This window comes from Oculina patagonica, chromosome 5 (assembly GCF_052425735.1).
Source record: "Oculina patagonica isolate OP01 chromosome 5, crgOcupat, whole genome shotgun sequence".
Lineage (NCBI taxonomy): Eukaryota > Metazoa > Cnidaria > Anthozoa > Scleractinia > Oculinidae > Oculina > Oculina patagonica.
In genome coordinates, this window is record NC_135762.1 from 18,505,813 (window position 1) to 18,520,155 (window position 14,343).

The 14,343-nt window shown below is 39.9% G+C and overlaps 1 protein-coding gene across 5 annotated transcripts in view; it reads left to right on the forward strand.

The window, feature by feature from the left end:
* Window positions 1-14,343, forward strand: part of LOC144653125 (centriole and centriolar satellite protein OFD1-like) — a 104,861-nt gene that overhangs the window by 68,951 nt on the left and 21,567 nt on the right. For all 5 annotated transcript variants that reach the window (XR_013570681.1, XM_078513042.1, XM_078513045.1 and 2 more), the window contains 3 exons: window positions 6,180-6,257; window positions 8,479-8,540; window positions 11,303-11,334. Coding sequence is in view for 4 of the 5 variants with exons in the window: in XM_078513042.1 (XP_078369168.1) it covers window positions 6,180-6,257; window positions 8,479-8,540; window positions 11,303-11,334 (172 nt within the window). In the remaining variant the exon portion in view is untranslated. The remainder of the gene's footprint in view (window positions 1-6,179; window positions 6,258-8,478; window positions 8,541-11,302; window positions 11,335-14,343) is intronic.

The following is a 14,343-nucleotide window of genomic DNA, read 5'->3' on the forward strand; positions in this document are numbered from 1 at the left end:
GTTCCTGTTTCCAAGTTTTGCCGTCAACAACAGCAGTTTGCACACACTTCTCAAGGTTTGACATAAAACGTTCTGCCTCACCATTGGCTCTCAGCCAAAGAGGTTGAACTTTCCTGTGATGGAATCCTAAATGCCTCGCAAAGTTGCTTAATTCAACTCCATTAAAAGGGGGGCCATTGTCAGCCTTCAGCTCGTCAGGGATTCCCTGTCTTGCAAATATGGCGTCGAGCCTCGGGATAACAGATTTGGCTGATGTGGACTTGACGATCTCAACTTCTGGAATGGGGAATATCTGAGAAGATATTCCGCGTTTGACATCTCTTGTTTTTCATATTTGCTTGTTGCATATTTAGTTTTTGTCCTAAAAAGTTGATTAATAATTAATTACTAATAAGACTAGCAAGGATTTTTTAAACCGATGAAACTATTGTGATTTTTGACAGCTTGGCTGGTTTGCAACCGAGTGTAGGGGGCATGGGTCTAGTGGAACAGTGACTAAAATCAAGAAGACAAAAATCTGCATATCGAATTAGTTCTCTTATTTCCTTCAGAAAAGTACATGTATAAATAGGTAGAGAAAATGTCAACAAAATGTGCTGTGGAGGGCTATGACAGAACTTAAACCTTACAAAAGGAAGTAGCGCTAGCGCTTCACACGATAACATTTTATGGAACTGGATCGTCGAAAAGCAAAGAATCAAATGACATTGATATGCTTGCTGAACTATCAAAGCATTGGTGAATGTAATTAATGGCCCACGGTTGCATAGTTGTGCTATTCTGATTGCCTTCAGGAGGGTTTTGTTGAGCCCCTCTACTTGGCCATCACTTTGAGGCCAATACGGGATGCCCTTCTTGTGATCAATTGACAAATACTCAAGGAATCCTTCAAATTCTCGTGAAGCAAACAGTGGAGCACTATCACTTCTGAGGGTTTCAGGCAAACCATGAGTGTGAAACATGCTTTTCATACATTTGATCCCATTTCCTGCATCAGTCTTGGTCAGCAAAGCTATTTCTGGCCACTTGGAATAATAATCAACTACAACGAGCAAGTGTCCCTTCTTTGGAATCTCTAGTAAGTCCATAACAATTTCACTCCATGGGGCTTGGGGCAGTGGTGTTGACCTTATTGGTTCTGGCTTTGGTCTGGGTCCAACCAGTTGGCATGAGTTGCAGGCTCGGATTAACTTTTAAGCTTGTTTGTCAAGGTCTGGCCACCATACTTTCTCTCTTAATCAAGATTTTGTTCGCACCATCCCTTAGTGGCCCTCATGAGCAAGTTGAATGCATGGTCTGATCCCACAACTTTTTTGGAATGACAACGTTTTTTCCTCTCATAACCAGCTGTCCCACTATCCAGAGTTCATCTCAACGGCTTTGTGGGTTGTTCCTTGGTGTTTCGACCAATCACCAGAGGTTATGGCATGGCGAACCAGTTGCAGGGTAGAGTCTCGCTCTGATTCTCTCTAACTTGGCGAGGTGCTAATGCTGCAGGTATGGCATCAGCAACTATGGTGCATGCATATTCTTCTGTCTGCTTGATGGCTGTATCAGGAGCACTATCTACTGGCAATCTGCTCAATGCGTCAGCAGCTTTTTTCTCTGCCAGGGATGTGTCTGATGCTAAACTTGTATAACAACCATCTTTCAATTCTGGATGAAGGTGGTTTTGAATGTGCACCAAAAATAGTGACCAGTGGCTTATGGTCAGTGCAAAATTCCAACTCATTTCTATGGATTTACAGGAAGAATTTTTTCCAGCCCCACTTCACCACCAGTGCCTCCCTCTCAAACTGAGAATATCTGCTTTTGGGTGGATTTAGTTTTTAGCTAGCATAGTGTACAGGTCTGTACAGGCCATCCTCTTGCTTTTGTCCCAAGACAGCTCCAATACCTACTGGAGAGGCGTCTGTGGTGACACGGTTCTCCACTCCTTGTTTGAAGAATGCCACGACTGGTGCCTGCATCAGTTGCATTTTGACTGCTTGGAAAGCTTTCTCTTTAGCAGTGCCCCATTTCTATTTGGCATGGAATTTGGTCAGATCCCACAGTGGGCTGGCAATGATCGTGGAGCTTGTATTGAACCTTGAACAACATTGTGCCAAACCAAGGAAGCTTTGCAGCTCTGACTGGTTCTTGGGTCTTAGCGCTTGCACAAAGCCTTAAACTTTGTCACCGGATACTTTTAATCCCTTGTCAGTTAACATGTTACCTACAGTAGGTACTCCATGCTACTCACACCGATCTGGCACTTGTCGCAATTCAGTGTTAAACCACCTTGTAATTTCTTCATCACTTAATTCAACCTTTCATCATGTTCTTCTTCAGAAGCACCAACTGCACGGATATCATCATGAATATTGTGAGTGCCAGGGCAATCTTTGAGTACCTGCCAGATAATGTGTTTGGAACTTCTCAGTGGCCATATTGACACCAAATATCAGACAATTGTAGTGGTAAAGACCATTAGGTCCTGCAAAAGTGGTAATGTCTCTTGACTCTGGAGCAAGTTCCTACTTGGTGAAATGCCATGTTCAAATCTAACTTGGAGATCACTTTTGCCCCTGAAATTTCTTGCATTGTCTTTTCAATGGTAGGCACAGGATGTTTCTCTCTTAGTATCGCTCGATTGGCCTGCCTCATGTCTAAGCATATGGCTCCTGAGATGCATAAGCATAAACTTTTGTATCAGTCTCTAACAACTCTAGCTTTTCTTTGGGTCATTACATAGTGCGAGCAAGCAAGACATGCGATCCATTCCGGCTAGCCTACTACATAGCACTTTGGTTAACCTAAATGGCACTACGGTTAGCCTAAATAGCGCTCCAGTTAGCCTACAGTTAGCTTAGGTATTTTGGAGTAGGGATTTCTGCCTTGCTGTCTTGTCTTGCATGCCTCGCTGCCTTGCCTCACACGCCTTGCTGCCTCGCACATTTGTAAGACTCCTTTGGACAGTTTATCAAACACTTGCTCAGACATTAAGTTGCAGGTAGCACCTGAGTCTATGATGACATTGACAGGTTCACTTTCCATTATAAGTGGTAAAGTGGTTGAATCACCATCTGATCAGGCGCTGAAGACATAGAATCCATCATCTTCACTGACTTCGCTTCCTTCCACGTCACCTTGGTCAGGCTGGTTGCCTATGGTTCGTATGCCTTCTCGTTTTCTTCCAGATTTGCCTTTTCCTTTGCCATGTTTATCCAGTTTCGTGTGACAACAGACCTCCATGTGCCCACATTTTCCACATTTGCTGCAAGTATGGTAACGAGAAACTTTACAATCTTTCCCTTTGTGACCTGGCTAATCGCATCTCCAACATTTGCCCTGCCATGGCTGCTTAGTTTTCGCTCCTTTATCGCCCTTACTTCAGTCTTCCCAGGTACGATTCAGAATCTCTTCACTTACGAGAACCAAGGCATCCTTTTGGTGATAGGTGCTCATGATTTTCAAAAGTTTGGTCAGACTCAGATTTTCTTCGTAGTAAAATTTGCTCTTCAGTTCTTTGCGAAATCACAATATCTCTCACCTGGTAGCCTGGGCCACAGACGAAACTAAACCCTTGGTTAAGTCCATCTGCGAATCAGCGCTGAAATCCTTGTTCTGAGCCCCCAACTGTGTACCAGGATTTGAGTACTTGACATGATTGGCCTGTTAAAAAAAGCCATTGTTCTATGAGCCGTATTTGGCTCCGATAGGCATTTCCCTGGGGTTGCACTGGAAGGGAGCAGAGAGCAAGAAGAAAGCAAACATGAAAATCGTGACAATGGCCGCTGTTAGCAAAGAAAAGAAAATAAGCCTTTCAAGCAGTTATATATTATATGAATGATCAAAACAATGGTCTTACCTGAACTAAAACATTTAGTGGAAAAGATTAATACGTCGTCCGTGAAAACAAACAACGCCTCTCGCAAAAATTAAACAGCAGGGCTCAGCATCACAAAAAAAATTTCATGGAATATTTTAGACCTTGTTCTTCCAGAGCAAACATTTCGAGAGCTTAAAGCAAATCTTGCAAATAGAATTGAGCCAAAACAAGCTGCACTAGGGAAACATGTGGCAAATTATTACACAGCTCGAGATGTTAAACTTGAAACCATGTAGAGCCTATCACCTCTAGAAACTTACTAGACAAACATTTTTCGGTTCTTTTTAACTTGCATTGTCTCATAATAATTAACAATCATTCACCGAAGGGGAGGTGAATAGTGGTGATTATTTACTGAGCCACGAAGCGGCGAGGTTAATATCCACCACATTCACCGACACTGAGGTGATTTTGTTGTAGTTAGGATTGTTTTTTATAAAAAAAAAACGACGCATCATAAAAACTTTCGTAGAGCATTGTTTCTTTTTATTAAGATCATTTCACCGTTTAAATCACTGATTTACGCCAAATAGAACCAGAGATATCATTTTTTCCTACTTGCCTTTACGCTACAATAGACAATCAATTAGTCTCGCTGGCGCATACGCTTGTTCGAAACTTTCTTGAAAAAAAAATTCATGTTTACGGCGCATCATTTCAAAAAAAGAGGTCACATATTTCAAGCGAGTGTTTGCTTGTCTGAACTGAATTTATCAAAGTTTTCATGTTCAAAGCGTTTCACTTTGTTCACTAGTTCGTTTACTTGTTTGATCTTCGCGTAGTCACAAACCGGTTTTTTGTGAACGAAAAAACTGCATTCGGTTGTTATCCCCCGTGGGACATCTACCGCTTCGTTGGGCATGCGTGAATTAATAACTGAATTCGTAATGAATTACACATTTTCATCGTCTTGAAGTCCTAATGGGCAGTTTGTTTCTCTTTAGCTGCTCGGAGGTGAATAGTACTTTGCTTTGCTTATCACCTCCAAGTTAACCAATCAGCGCAAGCAAAAAGCACTACTCACTTGTGTGGTATATACTACAGGCCCATAGGGAGGGTGTGCGACGATGAATAAATAAATACGGTTAATAAAGAGGAATGGTATTCCTGAACCCTTGTACTGTTTACATTCAATATGGTCCTTTGAGTTGAAGGTCCACCATTTGTAGATTCCTGTGGTATTTTTTTGACCAAATTGTGTGATTCTAGGTTAATTTCAAATATACATCCACCAAATGTCCTTCTTAGTCTCGAATAGTTGAACCCTTCGAAGTTCCATTAATATTCTCGGGCACTAAAAAACAAAGAGGAGACTGGGTACTTGTTGGGCTTGAAGCACCCAAGAAGGTTGGAGCTTGACACAGTGCTAAAAGATCAACAAACCGACTCTCATGCTGATTTATTTAATTACCATTTGACACTTTAATAATGGAACCTATCTATTTTCTGTCTTCCTTTTATGCACTGTCCTCATTGTTAGCTATTCATTGTAAATTACGTTTACAAGGTTCTGTTTCTAAAAAACACGTTTTGGAATTTTAAAAATGTACAGATTATTGTCGTTGCTACCTCCACTATTACCTGCCTTGTTTCCTTACAAACTGTCTTCACAACGCACAAAATGCTGTCTCAGATAACCTATTTTTTAAAAATTTTCTGGGTGAGGATATCCCCATACCCCCCCCCCCCCTACGTTTTCATGCCTGCAGCGCTCACAAATTCGCTCTGGAGGTGCTCATATGCACCCCCCCCCCCCCAATGGATACACAGCAGGATTGAGAAATAGTTATGTCAGGTTGTAAGAAAATTTCGAAACGCACTTCCCATAATTTGTTGAGTCCATTGGGGGACCAGAACACCGATCTTGGCGCTGCTTCGCGATGTTACTAGCCGGAGTTAGATTGTAGTCACAGTCTTCCGCCAAACGCGTAACAACGTTGTTGATTGTTTCGCCCTGATTCGGCTTGCTTCCCAGCAGTTTTTGTCTCGCTAGTTATGTTCTTTTTCACTGAAATGGCCCCAGAGACATTTTATCGCTTTATATCTAACTCCTTATTGTCACCTCGCACTTCGGCTGAATACGTTTTGAATATTTCACAGACTCTGGGTCCTGCGAGATGTAAAAGTAGAGCTCGCTTTTGCACTTTGTCGTCAACCCCTCAAGCTGCCACATACAGTTCAAACTCAGCTTTCCACTTGTCCCAGTGCTGTGCCAGTGTGGCTGGTTCCCCAATGCATTCGAAGGGAGATATACATGGTAATCCACTTAATGTGACCATTTTAATATTGTGTTTATGTTAACAACTAGATTCAGCTTGAAAGCAACAAGTCCCAACTGACATTAGCTCTACAGCAGAAGGAAGCTGCAAACAAAAGACTCAGTGAGGTAGGCGAGTAGTAGTGTCCTCTCAAATACCACAAAGCTGTTTTAAGCCCGATTTATCTCCCTCGCAGGCCAAGCCGTATAGAAAAAGCCGCCATTTTGTTTTTGTGTGTGCGCTTATCATAGAGATATATAGGGTGGCTTAGTTCAGTTTGTATATTGGTTAGGTTGCTGTTTGACAAATAGTTAACAATTATCCGGGAATATCGCCTGATCTTAGCCGAGAGGCCGTAGGCCGAGGGCGACGAATTCCGAAGATGAGAGGAATTCACAATTGTCAACGAAACAATGCAGAAAGAAAAAGGTAAATGCAGGGCACAAGACGGACGAATCTCGCAACCTACGTATACCGAGGATATCTGTTATGTACGGATGACAGAATCGTTAGTTTGACCATATATGGGCAGCGCGCGCATGTGTTGAATAATAACAACCGATATGAGTAAATCTGGTGGATGAATTCCTTTAAGGTCATTCCCTTGTATTACGTTGCACATCCTTACTGCCCATAATTTCATGCATGATTAGTGTGCATGCATTGAAAGGGGGAGAATCCAGGGATCAAGAAAACCTTACATCTAGACCGGATTTTTCTTTGTGTTTCTCTAAAGAGATAATTTCATTGTGAATAACATAAATTTAACACCCAAAATCATAAGAATGTATGTCAACAATGCTTTACTGGGTACAAAATCTGCATAACAGATAAGTGTTTAGAGAATAACATCACAAAGAACTTTCACACCTCTCCTACAATAACTGATATAGTTAATTGTAATTATTACATGAAGTTAAGGAAATTGATGACTGCAAGGTGTTGTACTGTTTAAAGTAAACAATTCAAGAAAACATTTTTTTATTCTTTAACAAGAGGTGAGAAATTTTGGTATCCAGTTCCATCACTTCACCTTTACCCATTGCCATCTGTGCCAGCCAAAACCGGCCGTAGGAGATGGCTTTCCCCCCGCCAAAAAAGGGATCATCTAAACTCAATCTCTGCCGGATGAGAGATCATTCTTATGATATTTAAAGCATAGTAATTGAGTTACTGGTAATATTGAAAATGCTTAGAGTGAAATACTTGGTGAAAAATTACCCTCTTCTTACCCATGGTAAAAATTTACCATTTCATAATTGGTGCTTTCTCAGAAATTCATAAACTGAAAGCAAGCTGGGTAGCAGCCAACAACTGCAGCAAAGAGACAAGATAACAGGATTTTACTTTTGTTGTAGAGCTCTACACCTCTACCATTAAGCTGTGGCAGGCATATCATAAACTCTTGTAATCATTTCCCCTGCCTTATCTCATTCACTTTTATAAAAAACTTTGTTGTCATGGTAACCATCAAATTATTCACGTATATTAAACAACTTTTACCATCTTACTTTAATGGTCGCTTGATTACCTTGCAATCCTATAAAACTGACCTTTACAGGGTGTTTTACCGTTTGTAATTTTTTTTGAATGTTGGTTCTAAACTCTGCGGCTCTACATATGCTCTCTACTCTATACTTCTACAGCTGTACGTTTTCACTCTAAACTGTACGCTATGCTTCTACAAATCGATGTTTTCATTCTAAACTCTATTTATATGCCTTTATGTTTTCATTCTAAACTGTATGCTTCTACAGCTCAACGTTTTTTATAATTATTTTAAACTCTACGCTTCTGTGACTCTTCATTTTTATTCCTAACTGTATGCTTGTATGATTGTGCGTTTTCAATCTAAACTGTATGCTTGTACAGCTCTATGTTTTCAACAAATTCTTCTACGCTTCTTTGCTGTACATTTTCTTTCTAAACTGTACACTTCTACAAGTGTCTTCATTTTTAAACTCTACGCTTCTACGGCGGTGTAATTCCAATCGAATTGGAATTTGGAAGTGTTGGTTTTTGTGGTGGCAGGAAAACCAGAGAAACTGGAGAAATGCTCTCAGAGCAAGAACGAGAATCGACAACAAACTCAACCCACATATGATGCCAAGTACAGGAATTAAACTCGGCCACATTGGTGGGAGGCGGGCGCTCTCACCACTACGCCATCCCTCTTCCCCTGAATGTAGAATGTACCATTCTGACCATTCAGATTGAAAACATAAAGCCGTAGAAGCGTAGAGTTTTTTTAATAAAAATGTAGAGCTGTAGAGGTGTACAGTTTAGAATGAAAAGTAAAGCTGGGTGCTGGCTCAGTGGTAATTAAGTCTGGTTTCATTTCTTTAAAAGGATGTAAAGACTCTGAAGGAAAGGGAGGTGGCACTATCCCAGGAGAATGCAACAGTGAAAAGGTATAAAACATGTTTTTACATTAATGTGGAGTTTCATTGTCAGCTGTACTCAGGAGTTGATAGTGCTGAAATGTGCAGCATTTCATTGGTTTGTCACGGGAACATTTTGTTACATATTGGCATTGGTGTTAGTATTTTTATTTCTCCACTTCATAATAATTATAATTTTCACTGTTCCAATAATACATCTTGTTTACCCCCAAAATTTTTTGCATAAGCATTGTTGTCAATTTCTCTTGGGATTTACAATGACGTACAATCGTCCCAAGAGAAATTGATAACAATGCTTATGCAAAAAATTTGGAGGGTAAACAAGATGTATTATGGAATCGTGAAAAAGCGAATAGCTTAATACAATACATTAAGAAATGAAAAGGGCAAGGATATACCGGTAGTAAAATAATGATATGTGAACATGTATGAACTTTCATTAGAATGAACGTTTTTGTTTTTTTGACAGTTCTGATCAAATATAAATTGACAGTCATGTACATTAAACTGTCAATTAAAGTGCCGAACTCAATCCTCAATCGTTAAGTATGGAGTTTCAAGTTGACACCTTCGAGTTCCAAGACGAGAAAACAGAAAACTCATCAATCAATTAAAGGGGCAGTATCATGAGAATTTTTATAAGTTTTGGTGTAAACTATGATAAAATTATGAGGGTGCACTCAGTGATCAACAAAAAGCCTTTGAACAACAAAGAAAGGCATAATCCATTCTAAAGGGTGCGAATAAATGGAATTAACGGTTTATAAGCGATTTTTTTCCAAGTAGGCACTGTCGGATTTGAAAACGTCTGGCAGACGTTTTTAAAGTATTAGACCACTACTGCCATATCCGTCTGTAGCCAAACCAGCTTTGAACAATTGTCATGATTAGTACAATACATTTTAGCAATGTCAGGACATTATTAGTGGCTTCTTATTAATACAAACACTTTTATTGCATTTTCAAGTAGCACTAAATCATGGTGGCACTGTCCGTTTAAATTTTCATAAGACTGATGGAAGAATTAAAACTGCACTTAACTTCGAATTAATTCATGGAACACACCTTGCAATATACTGCAAAAATTGCTGGACACACTCTGATGTAGTCCAATCTAAAGCATGTTACAGAACTAGAAAGCCTGGAATACAAGAGGCATTATAGTGGGGGGGGGGGGGGGGGCATTCCCAGGCATGGGGATGCAGGTCTGGAAATGTGATTTAAGAGCGGCTGACTGTAGATATCGAGAACTCACCATCAAAACTGAAAATTTGAATTTCTTCAGAATTTATTCGGTCGGAAGAAACCCTTTGGTGAACTGCTTCAGCTCTTTTAGGCTGCTAAATCTATTTATAGGGGTTCAACCATAAAAAGTAGATGTGCCCATAGAAATAAAACACTTACTCAAAAAAATATAGGACTGACAGAAAAACTGCCTCATGGAACAATTTGATTAATATGTTATTCAAGTCTATAATTTAACCTTAATATATTTAACCTTGCGTTGTCATCTGTTGATTTAGCCTTGACCTTGTGCAAGTTTTAGTTGTGATATTTAACTATATTTACTCTCTAAGATAGCAATATCCGGTCGTTATTTATCTTTTTATAGCTTAGTTCCACTCTTAGCTAAGAATTGCAAGCTAAGCGTTATTCCTCCAGAAAATGTATAATTGCAATATGTCCTGTTGTTTATTATGTTGAATTTTAAAGTAAGTATAATTTATTAGTACTCGCTAGTTTTATAGAATCTTAAGCTCAGAATCATTGATAGAATCACAAAGCATAACATGAAAGGAAAGTTTAAGAACTGCACCTGTTGTATTTTGTTCAGTAATTTATTTTTAGTTGTAAAATGCAAAGTGAGCACCTTTCACAAGCAACACTATATTTAAGCAATATCCTGGAGTACATCCTGAATGGAAGTTTTAAATGTGAAGCAACTTCCTTCGATTCCTAGAGATCGATGTTGATAAACTAGATGTACATTGCTTATTTTGTTGAAATCCTCATTTGAACTTGTAGTTTACCTGTTATAATTGGCACACTGTTAGCGTATATAAGTAGCCCTGTACCGTACAACATTTGAATTACTTAGAGCTACCTACGAGATACGAATTACCTCAAGCTACCACTGAGTTACCTACAGCTGTCAAGAGTTGTTTACTCCAGATGCAATAAAGAGTCAAGAGAAGTTCTTAAACCTTCGAGTGTCTTACTGCTGCTGATACGCTGTCTGACTGACAAGAAGCTAAAGACCCTGTACCTCTGGCATAGTAACGAATGCTCTACATGTACAGCGAGCCTGTGCTCTACCTAGCCTTCTCCCCCATCCAAGCCGTACAAGCCGTCCGTTAAACAGCACCCCAGCTGGTTATCCGTTTCCGTGTGTTTAGTGCACATTAGAGCCAAAAACCTAATTTTGCAAATGGTTAGTTTAGTGTACATGTACATGGCTCCTAAATTGTAGTTTTTGGTCAAACATCAAGACACTTTAGTGATCTGAACTCTGCATCTTCAGTACATGATTCTGTTTGACCATATTTTTCAAAACTGTTCTGTTTGCAACTCATTAATGGTATCTAGTACTATACTAAATTCAGATCGGCTGTATTCTTTATTTATGACATGGGGAAAGACTGTTGGAGGGTGCTTGTATTTTGTTCCAGACCACTGATTTGTTTGTTTAGTTTTGGTTTTGGGTTTGTAATAGATAAACCTGTATAGTATGGCGTATTGCAAACAGATTGTTTATTGTGTCTCTTTTTTAGAAACTTGTTAAAGAATGAAGAGGAACAGGAAGGTACTTCTCAATGATAACAGTTTTATATTTAAGAATTGAGTACCGGTACTCAAGAGATGACATAGTTGTTAACAAGACGTTTCGACTAACTCTTAAAGTGTGAACCAGAAAACCGTGAACACTTAACTCTATCTTGCATATCTAAATTTCTACAGAAAACCATCAAATGACAGCTCAAACTGCAGGAAATACAAACAAATGGACAGAGATGGAGCCAGCAGGTTATTTTTTGTGAATAATTTGTCAACTACATCCTCTACTTCCTTTTTCAAAGTATAATTAAAGTGTTCGCGGTTTTCGTGTTCTCACTGTAAGCTTTCATCTGTTTAAAGATCTTTGAACTGATGAAGGCATAAGAGTTAGCCGGAATGTCTTGCTGTCAACAATATGTGGCAGTGACAAACACTAACTTTTTATCAACAGTTTTATATTGGTTTGAACTCCCAAGGGTGCGGTGCGGCCACGGTTTTGTTATGTCCGTGGTTTTGCTTTATTTTTCGCTTGTGGTCGGGTTATTTCCAGTCTTGTCCGCCTCAGGGACGTTGGAAACTGTCTGGTCGTCCTATGGAACTGAAAGTGCTTTGAGGGGATTGTTTCTGGTCCAGGGAAATGTCGATTTTACTGTTGGATTGACTTCACTTTCGCCTTATTTGCATCTAGTCATCCTTGCCAAAAACAACCTTGAACCTGGCAATGATAGACTATTGTCTTGGGGGCGACAAAACAACACTAATGAGCCCTGCATAGAAGCTGTTCAATGGAAACTTGACAAGAATGCACTATTGCCATGCACGCGACAAAGAACTGCTAATGAGCCCTGCGTAGAAGCTATCAAATGGAAGCTTGCGCTTTTGAAAATACGGAGGAAGAAATGGTTTAAATGCCGTGTAAATTTTTATTTTAACTCCGTTGCTACCTTCAATGTAATGGAATTATGCATTGAGCTCAGTGGTGATGTACATCCAATGCCTGGTCCGGAAAACTGCAGTAGGAAAATTCCTGTTCGGATTGCAAATAGAACTTCCAACAATGACAATTCACGCCTGAGGGGAGCTTCTTTATGTACTCGTAACACGACGAACATAATCAAGATTCAAAGAGAAGCTCATTGTTTACCGATAAAGAGCACCTGTTATCTACAGTTCTGCCTCATGAATACTAGATCTGTTAAAAATAAGGCAATGGCTGTAAAGATTTTGTTGTGGACAATGATATAGATATTCTGGCTTTAACTGAGACATGGCTAAGACCTGGGAATATTGATGACATTGAGGTGGGTACCCTGTGCCCTACTGGGTACAGGTTCTTACATGTCCCTAGACCACACGGTAGAGGAGGAGGAGTTGGATTATTGTTCAAAGATAGTCTTGATATTAACACCTCAGCCACGGATTCCTTTGAAACATTCGAATTCATGGATGTCCGACTCCGAAGCCTCCAGAGTGTTAGAATTCTAATCGTCTATCGACCGCCAAACAACATATCGTATGCCCTGTTTTTTGATGAATTTTCGAGATTGCTTGAACATGTATTATCCGAGCCCTCTGCTAGTTTAATGATTGCTGGTGATCTAAACTTTCACATGGAAAATTCTCACAATGTCCATACTAAGAAGTTCTTTGAAATTCTTGAAACTTTTGATCTTAAACAACACGTCTGTTCTGCTACTCATGCAAGTGGCCACACCCTGGATTTGCTGATAACAAGATTAAATGAGCAGATTGTAAGAAACATTAAGATCCGTGACCCGATGATCTCTGACCATCTTGTGGTGCTGTGTAACCTATCTCTCAAGAAACCTCAATTTAGAAAAAAAGTTATCAGCTCCCGAAAACTGCGCACCTTAGATATTGACTCTTTTTGCGAGGATGTTCGTAATTCTAAGATTGTCCAGGAACAACCCATGGACTTAGACAGTGCAGTTCACCAATATGATAACGTTCTTCGATCACTGTTGGACCAACATGCCCCGCTAAGAAAGCATTTGGTGACAATACGACCTGCTGCACCTTGGTATTCGCCGAACGTTGCTACCGAGAAACGAATTAAACGACGACTAGAGAGAAAATGGCGGAAGTCTCGGCTCCAAAGTGATCGGGAAGCATACCAGTATCAGTGTTGCGTCGTCAACAATTTGATAAGTTCCCTTAAATCTACTTATTACACATCACTTATTAATGATCATTCTTCAGACCAAGGGATGCTGTTTAGGACTGTAAACAAGCTTATGCAGAAGTCCCATGAGACACGATACCCGCCTTCCCGTAGCAATGCTTTACTAGCTGATTCATTTGCTGACTTTTTCACTGCCAAAGTTGAAAAGATTCACACCGTCCTTGTAGCGAGAAACAGAAATCTATTGCTAGCTGATGATGATAAATTGCCTACAATCGCTGCTGAATTAAACAACTTTCATGAGGTCAGTCAAGAGGATGTCAAAGAATTTGCTTATAAGCCTCTAAGCAAGTCCTGTTGTCTTGATCCGCTTCCGGCATCTATTATTAAGAGCTGCTTCCCTATACTCCTTCCTGCTATCACCAGGATTGTTAATTCGTCATTAGCAACTGGTATGATGCCTGATGCCCTAAAGATTGCTTCGCTTTCACCAACCTTAAAGAAACCAACTGCCGACTTCAAGCAGCTTTCAAACTTTCGACCAATCTCAAATTTAAAGTTTATTTCTAAACTGGTGGAAAAGTGTGCAGCAGTTCAGCTAACGAAACATGTTATGACCAACCACCTTGACGAGACGTTTCAGTCAGCATACAAGGAATTTCACTCAACTGAAACAGCACTTCTTAGAGTACAAAATGACATCTTGTGTGCTCTTGATCAAAACAAATCGGTCATATTGCTGTTATTAGACCTTTCTGCAGCATTTGATACGGTTGATCATGCAATACTAATATCTAGACTCTCAAATCGTTTTGGAGTGAAAGGAACTGCATTGGCCTGGTTTAAGTCTTACCTAACTTCGCGTAAACAGTTTGTTAAAGTAGAGGAAGGCCT